This window comes from Acanthochromis polyacanthus, chromosome 6, assembly GCF_021347895.1.
Source record: "Acanthochromis polyacanthus isolate Apoly-LR-REF ecotype Palm Island chromosome 6, KAUST_Apoly_ChrSc, whole genome shotgun sequence".
Classification (NCBI taxonomy): Eukaryota; Metazoa; Chordata; class Actinopteri; family Pomacentridae; genus Acanthochromis; species Acanthochromis polyacanthus.
Genome location: NC_067118.1, coordinates 25,941,364 through 25,956,776, shown reverse-complemented (window position 1 = coordinate 25,956,776; position 15,413 = coordinate 25,941,364). Strand labels below are relative to the sequence as shown.

Genomic DNA, 15,413 nt, shown 5'->3' with positions numbered 1-15,413 from the left:
CTTCTTCCATCTCAGCTGCTGAAGCTTGTGACTCTTAGTGTGAAGCATCAATTGGCTGCTCCAGTGTTGGGTTACTTTAAAGGGAGCAAATACTTATGTATTTGTTTAGCATTTTATATTTTTAATAAATTGACATTACTTAACTGACAAAAAAAGGCAAATTATATTGACCAAGAATTATTGTTGAAAAGCAATTAAAAGGGAACACTTCAAGAAGGGTTGCTTTTTAAGGCACTGTAAATATATACAGCTTTTTGTGGGTCTGGAACAATTTTATTGGTTACATCTGGTTCACTGTAAAGTGGCATCAGTGCATGGTACTGTGTACATGATACATGCTTCTGTACAAATGTAATTAACTCTGATCTTCTCATAACTTTTCAGTTGTTAATGTGATTTCAAAGAACCTAAACTTGGTGAAAGTATGTCAGGCATCTTATCTGGTTGTGTTATCTATATAAGAGCTTATCTTCTCGCTCTCGTCATGCACTGTTACTGAAGTTTGTAAAGTTGGAACTCTAAAGGAAAATATGAAGACCAAGAAAAGCTGCTTCTGAGCATCCAGAGCCTGTAATTTAGTTAGCTACAGACTGGTAAAGCTGTAATGTTGTATATGTTGCTGAGACAGTTGCTTTCACCAATAAGCGCAGTTAAGTCATTTAATCATTTAGTTGAGTGATGTAACATTGATTGACAATCATTAAGTCTTTTCTCAGGCAAAAGAACAAAACATTTTTTGCTTCAGCTTTCCAAATAGTGAGGATTTGCTGTTTTTTCTGTTTTAAATCACTGTAACCCAAATATCTTTGATTCAAACTGTAAACAAAACAAGACATTCAAAAATGTCACCCTTGGCTTCAAGAAGATAACGGCATTATCTCACTTTAAATAGGCCATTAATTGAGAAGACAACAATCACAAGTTCTTAAATCAGAACTGAATTAAGAGTCAGTGCCCTGCATGGTGGAAACAGTCTATAGTCTATATCTTAGAACAAACTAAGTAAAGATTCCAGTCCTTTCTTCCACCTCTACAATCATGCTCCTGCAACTCGCCGTGCACCACACTGGTAAAATCCAATTGGCGTACACTACACAGAATGAGTTTGGATTGATCTCCCTGGCTTTCACCGGCGCAGCAGACAACAGGTAGAAGGCGTGGTAGTTGCTAGCGTTCACCACCTTTGATGATATTTACCTCTAATTAAGTTTCTTCCCCTGAGAGAGAGCTGGGAGGGAGTGAAAGAAGATAAAAACCTCTCTGAGCAGAGTGCTGTGCAGCAATCAATCCTCTCTCCTCTTTCCTCTAGAGCTGAGCCAGGCAGGATGGATGGAAGACAGGTCTCTCATCAGGGCAAACTGGAGAGAAGTAATAAAAGAGCCATAGCTCAACCTCTACCAGAGGAGACAGAGGAGCAATGCCTCCATCCTTTGTGGTTGTTGTCCTCCAGTGTTTTTCAGTGAGCCAGTCACAGCAATTTATTTTCAATTTTATAGAGGCCTCCTCTACAATAAAGATGGATTTAATGACAGAAAATAAATCCTTTTCTTCGAAAAGAATTGGGATTTTATGTGTCAATTATTTGGTTGGTGAGCTCGCCGCAGGGTTCATGTTGATACCAATGTGTTTCACTTAAGATCACGGTTTAGGTTATAACAAACAGAGGAATTTACAAAGGATCTGCTTGAAACTCAGTGTCTTATTTTGAAGCCAGAGAAAAAGAAAAATCTTAGCTGTACGGAGCTGTCGAAGTTCATCCTGGCTGACTGAGCTGCATTTCTTGTTTCGTTTCAAGATGCTCAAGCTATCATAGCATGAATTGTAGACTGTTTCAGTGCAACACATTCCCCGGTGCATCACAAAACATGGATTTTCACCCAAACATTTTTTCCTCCTGTGCTTGTTCCTTCTCCCTAGGTGTGCAAAGTATTGAACACCACCAGTATGAGCTGCTTGGCTCCCTCCCTGATGGCAGAGTACCTTCCAGGTTTGGACACGGTGAAGCATGCGGATGAGTTTGGGTTCATCTTCAACAACGTCCAGGCACTGCTGGTCTACAACAACACCAACCTCCTCTACTACCCGAACCCTTACTTTGAGCCGCTCAGCACTAATGGTGTCCTTGAGCAAAAACCAGGATCACCTATCATTCTCAAGGTACAGAAAATACAGATTAGTATGCAAGTAAACCTGCAGAACATGGTCCTACCACTTGGCATTGAAGGATAGTGATCACCTCGGCCTCTAAATGAAGTGTGGAGGGCTATTTGTAGGGTAGAAAACCTTTTCCCAGCTTATTTCTGTGATGTTTTTCTGTCATTGTAAGAGTTCTTGTAAATAGCAGATTCAATGAGAGAGATATTATATTATTTTCTCCTGATTACCAGCTGTTCCCACTTATCACCACCGTGAATATATCACCCTCCTCATCTTAGTATAGAATCATATTTGGTGGCAGCTGTGTCCAAACCTAGGGATGTAATTTACAGTATATCTAGGTAGCATATTGTCTTGCATTGCATTTTTAAGTGTCTGTTTTTCATTGAGCGGTATGTTTGAGCGTCTGAATTTATCTCCTAATTTCACACCCTTCTGTTCATCGCTGGATGCCCACAGGGCAGAAACCTGGTTCCCCCGGCATCAGGAGGGGTGAAGCTTAACTACACGGTGCTGATAGGAGAGACTCCCTGCTCTGTCACTGTGTCTGAGAGCCAGCTGCTGTGCGAGCCACCCAACCTCACTGGACAATACAAAGTCATGGTCAGTACCCATCTGCTGCTGTTTGAGCGTCTGTTATTGTTCCTAACTGTCTTTCTCACTTACTTTCCATCTATCCCTGGATTTGCGATTTCCTCTTCATAATAGTTGGCCTCTAAACTCTATTATCTGCGCTCTCATCATTGTTCATTCAGCTGAAGGAAAGGGGTCAAAGGAAGAGCAACATGAGCATGCTCTAGCTGTCAAAAGGTTCTGCCAGAATTCACTGCAATTATTTTTAGTTGCCTGCTCGCTTATTGAGTGCAAGCCCTGGACTCCTTCCCTCTCAACATCACCACATAGGTGGCCATGAGTTTGCACTCGGTATCTCTTTCAGTAGATGATATTTCGGCAGTATTTATGGGACTTTGGTGAGGCTTTGCTGTGTACCGATTATCATTTTTACAGATCTCAAAATCAACCATCGAATTTTGCTGAAACATGCTAGAATTCAGGTTCAGTCTTATACCTTTGAGGATCCCTGAGATACACTGAGCTGTCGAGACAAGTCAAGTAAATAACTTCTCATGCTACACATTGTGTGCATTTCTTGGCAGGTTCAAGTGGGCGGCCTTCACGTCTCCCCGGGTGTGGTGCACATCATGTCTGACAGCCTGCTGACCCTCCCTGCCATTGTCAGCATCGCAGCAGGTGGAGGTCTTCTCCTCATCATCGTCATCCTCGTCCTCATCGCCTACAAGCGAAAGTCACGTGAGAATGACCTTACCCTGAAGCGCTTGCAGATGCAAATGGACAACCTGGAGTCACGAGTTGCCCTAGAGTGCAAAGAAGGTTGGTGTCAGAAATGTAGGCCTGACTGCTAAACTGCAGATCTTCGAGCGAGGGCGATTATGGGTCCACTCTGCTCAGATTATCCATTTACTTCCAATAATTCGAGAGGCTTCTCTATCACTGGATTGGTCTGGTGAATGCATGAGGAGACTGTAGTCATGTAACAAGCATGTGTTTGTGTACATATTACAGTAAGTACATTATTGGTGGTCTGTGTACATTTAATAATTCAGTGAAATGTTCTCCAAATATGGGTCAGTGAGCCATCCTGACTCAGCTGAGCCACATTACATTTTATTTACGTCTTAAATTCAGTGTTTTTCATACAAGGTGTGTCTCTGTACAATTGTAATGATGTCTTTCAATGTAAGAGTGCCCTGGGGCGATAACCGCCCTTAAGTGTTTTTACAAATTGTTAATGTCACAATGCTTGGAAACGCACTCCTTTCTCCCTTGTGATTCCGGGTACAGAGAAGGCACAGCAGTTAATCTGACCTTTGACATTCTACCCAGTCGATGGGGACAATATTTAACCTCAAGCTAACCTGCAGCTACCACTTAAAACATCCGCTCAGTGTTGCAACGTTCAGTTCCATGTCCATGCTTTCAACTAAACACTGCTGATTGGCCCCTGATGTCATCATCGGGGTCGTTATAGCCAATCACTGAGACAGCAGAAGTGAGTTTGTGTTTTGACAGTGTTCAGGGATTTCATCAGCCGGAGAGGACCTTATTACTTATCCCCTCCAGCTGCTTCTTATAGGCTCCCCTGGTGTTATTATGCCTTCAAAAATAAAACATCCTACTGCAGCAAACAATGGTGAAATTACAGACAGACAGGCAGATAGACAGAGTAAGCAAACGGGGGGAATCACGCTGGCAGCCTTGGGAAAGGAAAAGATTAATGTTTTCACCATTAGCAGTGGCCGGGAGAGTGCTGCCCTGCGGGTTGGATTTAGGAAGGTACCTGGGTTCCTCCTTATGGGTATATACACTGTGAGCCCATGTGCTGGTGTGTAAAGCCATGAGTCGCAGGGGGCTGTGGGGGCCAGGAGGTGAGGGCTAAGACTGGTTGGACATGGCGGGGTTTTGAGGACGGTGTTAGGGGACTGCTGCTGCTCCTGTGATAGGCTGCAGACAGGGAGCCTCCCCAAGGGCGCCAAAGCAGAGCAACAGAGCCATGGGCCTGAACGAGAGTCAGTCAGGATGGAGCCAATTAACTAGTGCTCACCTGCAGCCTCACACTGAGATGACACACTCTTTGGGGCCTTTGCTCCAGCCAATTTACTGGCTGGTAGATAAAAATGAGTGAGAAAAGGAGGTGGATGTGTGTGTGTGAGAGAGAGCTGCGTATTTTTAAGAGAGAGTTGTGAAATATTGAGTTTCTCTGACATGAAGGCTATCTTGAGCCGTCTGTCATCTTCATCATAACGGCAGTAAACACTATGAAGATAAGAGGAAGTCACTTATTTGGTCCTTGGGGGATTAAGGATTTTTTTTTATGATGCATTTCTCAAGTATGCCCTCTAACCGATTTCTCTGTCCTGTCTGTTTTTTTTTTTCTCGCAGCTTTTGCCGAGTTGCAGACTGACATCAATGAACTGACCAGCGACCTCGACAGGGCCGGTATCCCCCATCTGGACTACAGGACGTACGCCATGAGGGTCCTCTTCCCTGGCATAGAGGATCATCCCGTCCTCAGAGAACTGGAGGTAACTTGAGACAGAATGCAAAAAAGAGAGGCAAAGAAAGTGAATATAAAAAGAGGATTCCTTAAGAGAAGGCAAACAAAAGTCAAACCGAGGTTGAGAAAAACAGAGCTGAAGAGTGTGTCTGTCCATACCATCTCCCAATGTAGGGTAACCTCCACACACAAGGAATTGCTCGAGGGGGAAAGGATGCCAGGGTGCCACTTACCCTTACTACAGTACAGTCTGGTCTGACTTTCATACATAGTCGGTCATGCTGGGTAGCATACACACACATATAAACACCTCACATGCAAGCTCCCTCATGGAAAACAGGGTCCCAGCACATGGCTATTTCATCCACCAGTGGCTGCAGTATGAGGGGTAATGAAGTGAGTAATTCCAAATCCTCAGGCAGGTCTTGGGGTTCCTCCATAGGGGGAAAAAAAATGGCTTGTTAACACTTTTTGCTCCTCTTCGTGAGGCCAGACAAGTGCAGGGGAATGAGTTTATTTCATGTGGAATCCAGACAGCGGTGTCCAGAGGATGAAACTATCAGGGATTAAGATGGGAGGTAGGATGAAGCTGTTTTACCAGGTTTGGTTAATTAGATTGGTGCTAGTTCAGATAAGACTAGACATGCATGCTAGAGATCAATGACAGCCTTCTAAGAAGTGAATTCCCTTCTTAGAAAGTTGCATAACCTTGACTTTATCTATGACAGGCTTTCTTGCCAAAAAGAGCTAAATTAGTTATCCACACTTTGGAAAAACAGCACTCAAACAAACACAAAGTGAGTCGTGTTACTTGGATCGTCTTACCCTGGAAAGTTATTTGACATTTGTCTTGAAAGTGAAATGGCGGCTAACTCGGAGTACAATGCTTTTTGGGTCAATAATTGATTAAGATCTTCTCAGTTACTCATCATGAGTGGGAGCTTCTGTGTGCCTGAAGTGAAACATGAGTGAGGGTTTCGGTGCCTGTGGAAAAATCTTTATTTTGTGGGAGACAAGGTCACAGTGAAAGTTGAAGAGCAACAAACCTTTTCAAGAAACAACTCAGCTCATTATTATTCAAATTATTACCGGACAAATTAGCGCTGGATCCTCATTAGCCTGAACACGCACATTGTTCTTCCTCTCTCTTCTGCCCAGGTGTCAGGTAATGGCCAGCAGAATGTGGAGAAGGCCCTGAAGCTGTTTGGCCAGCTCATCAACAACAAAGTGTTCCTGCTCACCTTCATCCGAACACTAGAAATGCAGCGCTCTTTCTCCATGAGGGACCGTGGCAACGTGGCCTCACTTATCATGACTGCCCTGCAGGGGCGACTGGAGTACGCCACTGATGTCCTTAAACACCTGCTGTCGGACCTGATTGACCGCAACCTGGAGAGCAAGAACCACCCCAAACTGCTGCTGCGCAGGTAACATTACGATAATGTCCTTCAGTGAAGTAAGAGCTATCTTCAGTTGTTTTCTACTAATGTGAATGTTATTGCACTTTGTGAAATATATTTACATTAAATATCACATCCAAAGGCGCATACAAGAAAGTCAACAAACAAAAATTTACCATTAACAAATTAGTTTTGTTAATACGCTTAATTGGCTTTTAAGTTGTGAGAACGATTGAAGACAATTAAATGAGCATAGACTAATATAAACCAGCAAAACGCTTCTTTAATATTAAACACAATCATATAGAGAAAATGCCTTAATCCTTAGAAATAAGTTTGTTTTTCAGGAATGTTTCTGATGTTTCATTTAATTAATCAGTCTAACAGAATGCACAGCAGTACTGTGTATATTTACATGTGATGCTGCTCTTTGAAGATAATTATGTTGGTACTGAAAACACATTCATCATTTAAAAACATATGAAGTCCAGCGCTGCAGCAGGATGTTGTTGCATATAGGCAGATGGATGGGGATTGATTTAAAGCCCTTTCTGTGATGGGTGAATGCGTCGTGACTTTTCCCACTCCCCCTGCTTGCATGCAGACGCTTTACAGAACAAGTCTTGCAATGAGTGCTACAGTACATGAGGTAAACGGCATGCACTATTCACATCAGTAGAAACATCTGAATTCCCTGCATAATTCCACATTCTCTCCCACTGCTCTTTCTTAATGCCAATGTCAGTCTCACTTATCCTCCGGGCTCAGGCTCCTTATAAAACATTCAGAAGTGGTTCAACTTAACTTTTTTCCCTCTGTGTGTATCCAGTGTACATTGTTTTTCTGGGGATTTGGGATGATGTGTTTAAACTTTGAACACCTACTAAGTCCTTGCCCAAGTGTCCTCAGCTGCTGCTGCTGGTGACACTGGTGGGTACAAAAACCGGTTAAAGGACTGGCTAACAATAGTTTTCTCAAAGTGCATGTGCGCAGTCCTTTGAAAGTCTGACAGCTCTGTGCATGATTTTGAATATGTTTACAAGACAAATAAGCTGAGACGGTGAGAGCAGGCAGCTGCAATACTTTCAAACAACAGCTTCATTTGGATGTTAATGTTCCCTTGTAGTGTCTCTGTTTGAAAAACCCGCATTAATAGTCCGAGTAAATAACTGCCAGACAGAAAAGACCACACTTACAGACAGAGGAGTGGACTAAAGCGGCGCAGCATCAAATGGACCTGGATTAAGCTGTTATTTCACATGACAGCCGGGTCCCACATCGCCTCTACGTTTTCATTATCCTCTCTTATTAGGAACACAGGGATGCATAATCCTCAGGTCCCACCGCTAGTGCCTGGAGGGCTAAATGTCCTATAGTTTTTACATTTCACTCCCTATTTTTGTGAAGAATTTAAGGGATTATCGATTTGACATGGCTCTTTGCTGTTGTTGTCGCCTTCATCGCCTATTTAGAGAAAAGCCGACAGCCAAGCCAGCGAGCTGACTCACGCTCACTCACTCAGTAACACACGCACACACAACTGTGATGATAGTCAAGCTGAACATGTCTCTAAGCAGTATTTATGTTTGTGCAGGACCATAGTGTGAGGTTGTCCTTTGTCTTTGCTCTCCTCAGTCTCTTATTGGATATAACAACGTACTGAAATACTTGCTATTATTTCGGCTAGGACCCCTTTCTGTTTTCTGGTTGCAATAAATTAGCAGCTTGTAAATAAATCTCTGTGCTTTTTGCGATGCGTCTGTGTGTGTTAGGTTAGGATGTATTCCACTAGTATACTGAAGCTATGAATACAGCTGTGCAGGCTAAACTGGAGCCCAGTGGTCTGCGTGCATAAATAGAAGCAGCGGCCACTCTGAATGTTGTTCTCAATAAAATATTGGTGAACTTTCAGTTGTAGGTTTAAGTTTACATGGCAACCTAAGAGTGCCAACATAGAGGAAGGACCTGCGGGTCAGCCAGCCCACGTCCTTTTCCCATTTATATTACAGTAGGTTGAAAGTGCATCCCAAGACACGCTTTTCCCGCTCAGCTGCCATTGAATACTTTCCTCCAGAGGGGAACACGTCCACAGGCTAGCATGCTCAACCCATAATCACAGAAACATTACAAACAAAGATACAAAAATAGTTCTATCTATCATGTCCTTTAGGAGGTTAGCCTCATCCCATGTGACTGGCAACAGTAATCAAAGTTTAATATGCACAGTGTATCTACATTATTAAAGAATATGGTTGCTTATAGTCTATATGCATATTTATGGTACCTACAGCCATGAAGACCAAAACCAACACAGCGGTAGCCTGTCTCTCAGTACGTTCCGAGCTCTGTAGTCTGTCACTCCTGGCCCCAAAGCCATTTGTTACAAAAGTTGTGTCTAAAAATAGGTTGCAGATCATTTCTTTCATTTTTAGAAGATGAAATAAAGCATAGTTTTGGTGCAGCAGCACAGTGTGCAGGAGCAGCCACTCTAAAGACATTACTGTGACCACGTTCATCACAATGATGGCACATGTCACCTCATGCAAGATTGTGGTTCATTTGTGTGTGCCTGTGTGTGTGTTTTATATATTTTTGCTATGTGGCTCTATAGCACTTAAGGGTATAAAGCTTTTCCAAACCAGGGAAATGTATTTGTTGGTTTTGACCTTTTTCTGGGAAGAAACATGCAGAATATCACCAGATTTATCCTTTAAAGACACGTCATATCTGAATGTGTAACATGGCTGGTTTTCCAGACACAGGAAGGTTACTCTTACATTAATCTTCCTTATGTCTTTTTTCAAACGTAGCCACATGACGTGATAGAGAGAGCTGCAGTGTGCATGCAATATTTGCCATACATACAAAAGAGAATGGCAAATCAAGTGATGTGTAATGAATAATAATGCACTGATGAGCAAAAGACTAAATCAAAACTAATAACAGCATATCAAGATGGGCAAGTAACTAACTAATCTAGATTATTTTTGGTTTCGTAAACACTTAAAATTCTGGTATGCTGTCTGAAGCGAAACGTACGCATTGTCATTTATTTTTAGATCCCGACCTATGCTGCCTCCAAGTCATTTTTAATTATATAAATAATGAAGTTACTGCTGTTATTGTAGTTGCATAAATGCATATGGATGCTGCTGCTTTCTGATACTGAAGGTATTTTATAAATTAAGGGAAAAGACTCCTACAGAACAGACGTAAGCAACAAATGAGTTTCAGCGAATGTTAATGTTGAACGAATACCTACATTGCATTCCTTATTGGTGAGTCACATGAATTTGACATGTTCTGTCTTTATGGCAGTGAAGTTTCAAGTTTCATTTCTATGGACATTTTAGTGTCTTCAACAGATGTGAAATTGTAATGCAAAGTGATTGAGAAAATCTGTTTTTGGATTTTGGCAGCAAACTGCGTGCTGAAATGTGGAAACATATTTCCCCAAAATCGTTTCACGCAACTGTAAGTGCGTTGCTTGTGCGTGTCTGTCTGTTAATGTGATGGCATGCAGTTCAAAGTGATGAAAGCGATATGTAAAAGTTGCCAGATCTGACCGAGCAAGATTGCAACTTTTACAGAAAAGTGAGCAGAATGCTCATTCAGATGTGAAGCTGGGACATTCTGTTGCCATCAGATTATTGTAAAGAACTGCATGTCTGAAAAGGGCTTAACTGTAAACAAACGAGTGAAAAACAAAGGATTATTGTCTGCTGTTGATTGACAGACAATTTAATAGAAGAACTGACACAAGACAGCAACTAAGGCGTTTTAATTAACAATGCAAACTCTGCGGGGTACATTTAAAGTTGTACAATCAGATATATTCAGAGTCTGAGTGCTAAAACACTGTAGTGTATATGTACACTGTAAGAGAGCATGAATACAGTATGTGCACAAGACGCATAGGGAGGCTATGCCACAGCAGCAGAGTTATGTTACTTCTCCAGCAAAGGCAGAGACTTAATTATTGAGCCCCTTTCTTTGTGGCGAGAAGATGGAGTGCAACGCCATCACTCGCCACCGCACACAAGAGAGAGGGGAGGACAGGAGGGAAGATGAGAGGAAAAATGAGGAGGAGGACGCGCGGGATTCAACAGTTAGACAACTAATAAACATATTAATTCAGCAGATTAAATGGAGGTTCTAAATGCTTTCCACAGATTAATTTCCAAGTTACGTGGGCAGCACGTTAAAGATGCTGCATGTAGACTCTCCCTCTGATTAACATTAACTCTGCATCTCTGCTTGGCTCTCAGCAGCTCTGCCTCCGATCTACCTTTTTTTCTGCATTCCTCTCACACATTCTCTGCCTCTCACATGGACAGATAATCTTCTGATAGTGCGTTTTTCATATTTGAGCATTTAATTGCTGATGCACTATCTGTACTTTATTGAGAGTCATAATATTAAATTAATTGATATCCGTCTACAGTCACTACATTTATTCTTACTACAAAGTTCTAACTATAGATATAACCATAATAATTTTTGATAAATCTGATGTGATTTTTGATAAAAAAAATCAATGAGGAAAGAGGCTCTCTTGAGTAGTCTGCAGGGCTACAAGTAAGTTAAATAAAATTGCCGTTAAAACAACATCCCTCTTCTTCAGTCACGTTAAGTGGGCTGAGATCTGACAGATGCATTTGCTGACGTTAGTTTTGATTTTATAGCACCTAGCATGCTCACAGCAAATCAGTAAATACATAACAAAAATGCATCATGAATATTTAATTAATTGCAACTTTCTGCTCCGTTGCTTTAAGAAGTTGGATGGGCTGAAGCAGTATATCGCTGAGCTAAAATGAATGCATATGACAAGCCTCTTGGCAGAGGAAGCGGGACGGAAAACAAATCATTGCCGTTTATTTGAGGAAGAAGCTATTTGCGTAATAGTTACAAAGAATACAACATGGCTCATGTCAGTGGTTGAGTATGATGGTTGGTTAGATGTGTTTCAGTGCCAAAGGGTAATTTGTAAATGTTCTACTGTACCACACAACTCATACCAGACATTATGCCCTGCATGCTCTTTTTCCTATTAGGCTCAGCTCAGTGCTGCATCCCATTTTACCAGCCATCATAACGGACCAGTGAAAACAAATTGTAGCATGTGCATTATCTTGCATTTATGTAACAGGGATATAATATCCCCAGTCAGTTCATCTTCCTGGAATCATGATTGAAGGGTGCACTTGTGCTCCTCTGAGGCATGTTTTTCAGAGAATCTCTCGTCTCTTTGGTATTTAAAGATTTCAGATGCCTTCTGGTTTCTTTGTCTTGATAGGGGAAGTTTTTTAGCTTGCAGACACTTTCATTCTCCCTAAAAGCTTTTTGAAAGCAATATCTAAGCTCTGTGTTTGATTTCCTCACTCTTCAGCGCGCTAAGTGGAATTGATGCAGCACCCCATAATGTTTGGACTGTATTCAGCGCCATTAGTAAAACATGTTCTTGCATTCACTCTCTCTCCGTGCTCTGCCTCTCCAGTGCTCATCCCAGGCCTCCCTCTCTCATCATGTCTGTTGTCATTGGCCTCTCCTTCCGCCCGTCCATTATTACTCACACTCTTGTGGTGTTAGATGACCCCCATCAAAACATCCCAGATTAGCCACTTCTTTTTTTTTGTTTAAATCTATTCGCCGTTTTCTCTGTCTCCTTTTTAAGTTTTGCCACAGCCACTCACTTCACCCAGTTTCTTTTCTCTTCTTTATAATGTTCTTTTAATGGAATCACAGAACATTGCTTCTATCACCTTGAGACTTTTCAATCTTGTATTATTTTTCTCCTCAGCGTTTTTGTAATGAGATTTCCGCCCATGCAGAGCAATGGAGTACAGCATTATTAAGAGAGCGAGTATTGTGTTTGGCATTAGTTTCATTGAAAGACATTCCACTGGCTGCTAATATAGCCTCCACCCCCTCCACCGCTCCACCCGAGCTGCCATTAGGAGACCAGCGATGGGGCTCCTCTCAAACGCTATGTGGGATAATGAAATCCTGATGTTCATTAATGAAACTCAATTAATAGAAAGACGGAAGAGGAGGCAGATGAGGAGGAGGACAAGAAGGAAAGGAGAAGGAGGAGAACAAAGAATTCCTCCCTCCTTCCTGACATTCAAGAGGAGAGATATTAAGGGGGAGTCAGCGCAGCCCCCGCACAAAAGGCTTTATTTGACTTCCTTCTTCGGGACTTGCTGAGCTTATTAAAATGCTTAATAGGTTCCATTAACTTCTAACACACTCAAGTCTCATACAGCAGGGAGGGGCACATGGTAAGCATGGAGGGGGGGTGAAGAATGGTGAATTCTTGTAGAGGAAGAAGGGCAATTACAGAGGGATTTGGGGTATTGTCCAAAAAAAATCCACAATATATTTAGGTTTATTCAGCGTGAAAATACAGCCCCAGGCTCTCGTGACTGCTTATTATGTTTTCAAAGGAAGACTTTTTACTGTGCAGCATTGCAATGTTGAGCTTGTGAATACTGTATGTGTGTCTTTCTTTTATTATGTATGTATACCCTCACCTGTGTATTTATATATATGTCGGAATAACAAAGAGGAGAGAAGCACTGAGTCTGTGTCTGTGCCACCAAAGAGGATGCAGTCACTCACGTATACATGTACAGGAGCGTGCACTTTCGCAGCTTTCAGCTTTTCAGCAGTGTTTACTCTCTCATCCTGGAGCTGAAACTGGGTGAGCTAATCTACATGCTTCTCCTCCCTGCTGGCACATCACACTTGAAATAGGCTGTCACCCAGCTCTCCATCCTCTCAACGAGCTGCCAATAGACTGGCCAGCAGTCTCGTTCGCTGGGGAATAGCCTCCAGGCGTGGGAGACAACTTCACAACTCAGCCGCACATCATTCAAAACAAAATAGAACCTCTGCTCCACTGTCCTGCAGCTGCAGGAAAGTTCTCTACCTGCAAGTGGGGGGGAAGAGAAAGAGAGAGACGCTTCACACTATCTCATTTTAATGAGATAGGAAGAATGACTGGCACTTTTTCTTGTCTCAGTGACTAAAATGTTAGCTGTTGTAACCTCCCTGGCTCAAACAATCCTTCTGGGACTTCTGCTTCAGTCCTACGCTCTTGCTTATAGCCCTCAAACACGACTTAACACAATTATCTCCATAATAGTCATAATCTCCCTTCAGGTCCATTCAGAGCCTGAATAGGTATAATCATCCGGAGCCCTATTGAAGAGACGGAAGCCTTCCAGCTTGTCTTTAATACCTGGCTGCTTCGATTCCTGCTAATCCTCGGTTCAGCACAGTGTGTTGTACGGCCCCTTCATCATATCCACCAGAGTAATCACAGTAATTTCCTGCTACATTAAGAGGGTCATTTTTTTCAATGCATTGCCATTAAATCGGCAGCGCTCGTACACAAGTGGTGATCACTGACGGCCAGGTGACAATCACAAGCTGTCACACTCTTGCAAACAGCAGTGCAGACTATGGAGCACTTTACCGTGGTGTGTTAAGTTATGATTAATGTGTAGAGCGGCTATGTAAGAGCTGGCGAGAGTAATCATGTTGTGGGTGAGAAACTAGCTGGTAAGAAACCCATTTTCTGATCCAAAGCAGCTTGGAATTGGTGTTTTTCAGGTAGCATTTTTAATTTAAGTCCACACGTACAGGCTCGTGCAGCAGTTAAACCGAGAAGAGCAAAGCAGAAGCGTTTTCACCAGATGAGGCAGAGGCTTGTTTTTGCTATTCACCTCAGGTGCTTGTCCGCACAGCACTAACCCTTTCATCTATGCCTCCTGCTCGTTAACCATTCCCACCTGGCTGTTTGGTATTATGTGTTTTTTTTTGTTTTTTTGAAGCTTAACTTCTGTTTTTTCTAGTGTTCCATGATGGTGCTAATGAGGCAGACGGAGGATGCTTGTCTGGCATTCTGAGAGAGACGCGAGCAGAAATCATGAAAGAGGCGCACACAGGCCTCTCATGCGCTCTGCGGTAGAAATAGTCGAGAGGTCATTGCACACTTGTGTTTTTTCATGCCCAATCAAGCCCAGCAGCAAGCTGCACCTCCGTGTGCGATTGACTGGGAAGGGAAAGGCGGTGGGGGAAGCGAGGGGGAAGAGGAGGGGAAATGAGAGGAGAGGAGATCGTTTTGGCTGTGATCAGGCGTTACCTGGCTGTGACAGCACTCGTCTCTCTCAACAGCTGAGGCTTGTCACAGCTGCTGATGTCCCGCGGTGTTGAACCACACGTGAATAATCAACCACGCACACACGTTTGCTCACACCGACGTCCATGCATACTCAATCACACACACATGTGCGAGCCGTGCACACACAGATGCCCCCTCTTCGCTCTGTTCACTCACTGTGACCACGGTGTTGCAGGCGCTACACAAGCAAAACCAAACGCAGAGTGCACACCCCCAGGATGTCAAGATAACCTCCCTGAAGTCATTCCAATAGCCTCATGAAATATGGAACAGTCTTATTATATAAATGTTGCGGACTATCAAGAGAAAACATAAAATGACTTTTTTCCCCTCCTGTTTTTTTAATGTAATTTCAGAACTGAGTCGGTTGCAGAGAAGATGCTCACGAACTGGTTCGCCTTCCTCCTTCACAAATTCCTCAAGGTTAGTGCACCAAGCAACACATGCGGTGCGAGTGTGTGTTTGCAAAAATAAACGCGTCTTTTGTGTCTTAAGAAGTTTCTAAATTAAAAGTGTGACTTGACAGTATGTGGGCTTGTTCTCAGTCTGTTGGGGTTTTTTTTTGTTTGTGCTGTGATGCTCTCTCATG

The 15,413-nt window shown here is 42.7% G+C and overlaps 1 protein-coding gene across 1 annotated transcript in view; it reads left to right on the top strand.

Annotated features, from left to right (window-relative positions):
* The window catches only part of plxna2 (plexin A2), a 149,632-nt gene that overhangs the window by 114,244 nt on the left and 19,975 nt on the right, over window positions 1-15,413 (top strand). The window contains 6 exon segments of the mRNA XM_051949196.1: window positions 1,918-2,157; window positions 2,617-2,760; window positions 3,315-3,549; window positions 5,119-5,261; window positions 6,392-6,660; window positions 15,181-15,247. Coding sequence (XP_051805156.1) covers window positions 1,918-2,157; window positions 2,617-2,760; window positions 3,315-3,549; window positions 5,119-5,261; window positions 6,392-6,660; window positions 15,181-15,247 — 1,098 coding nt within the window.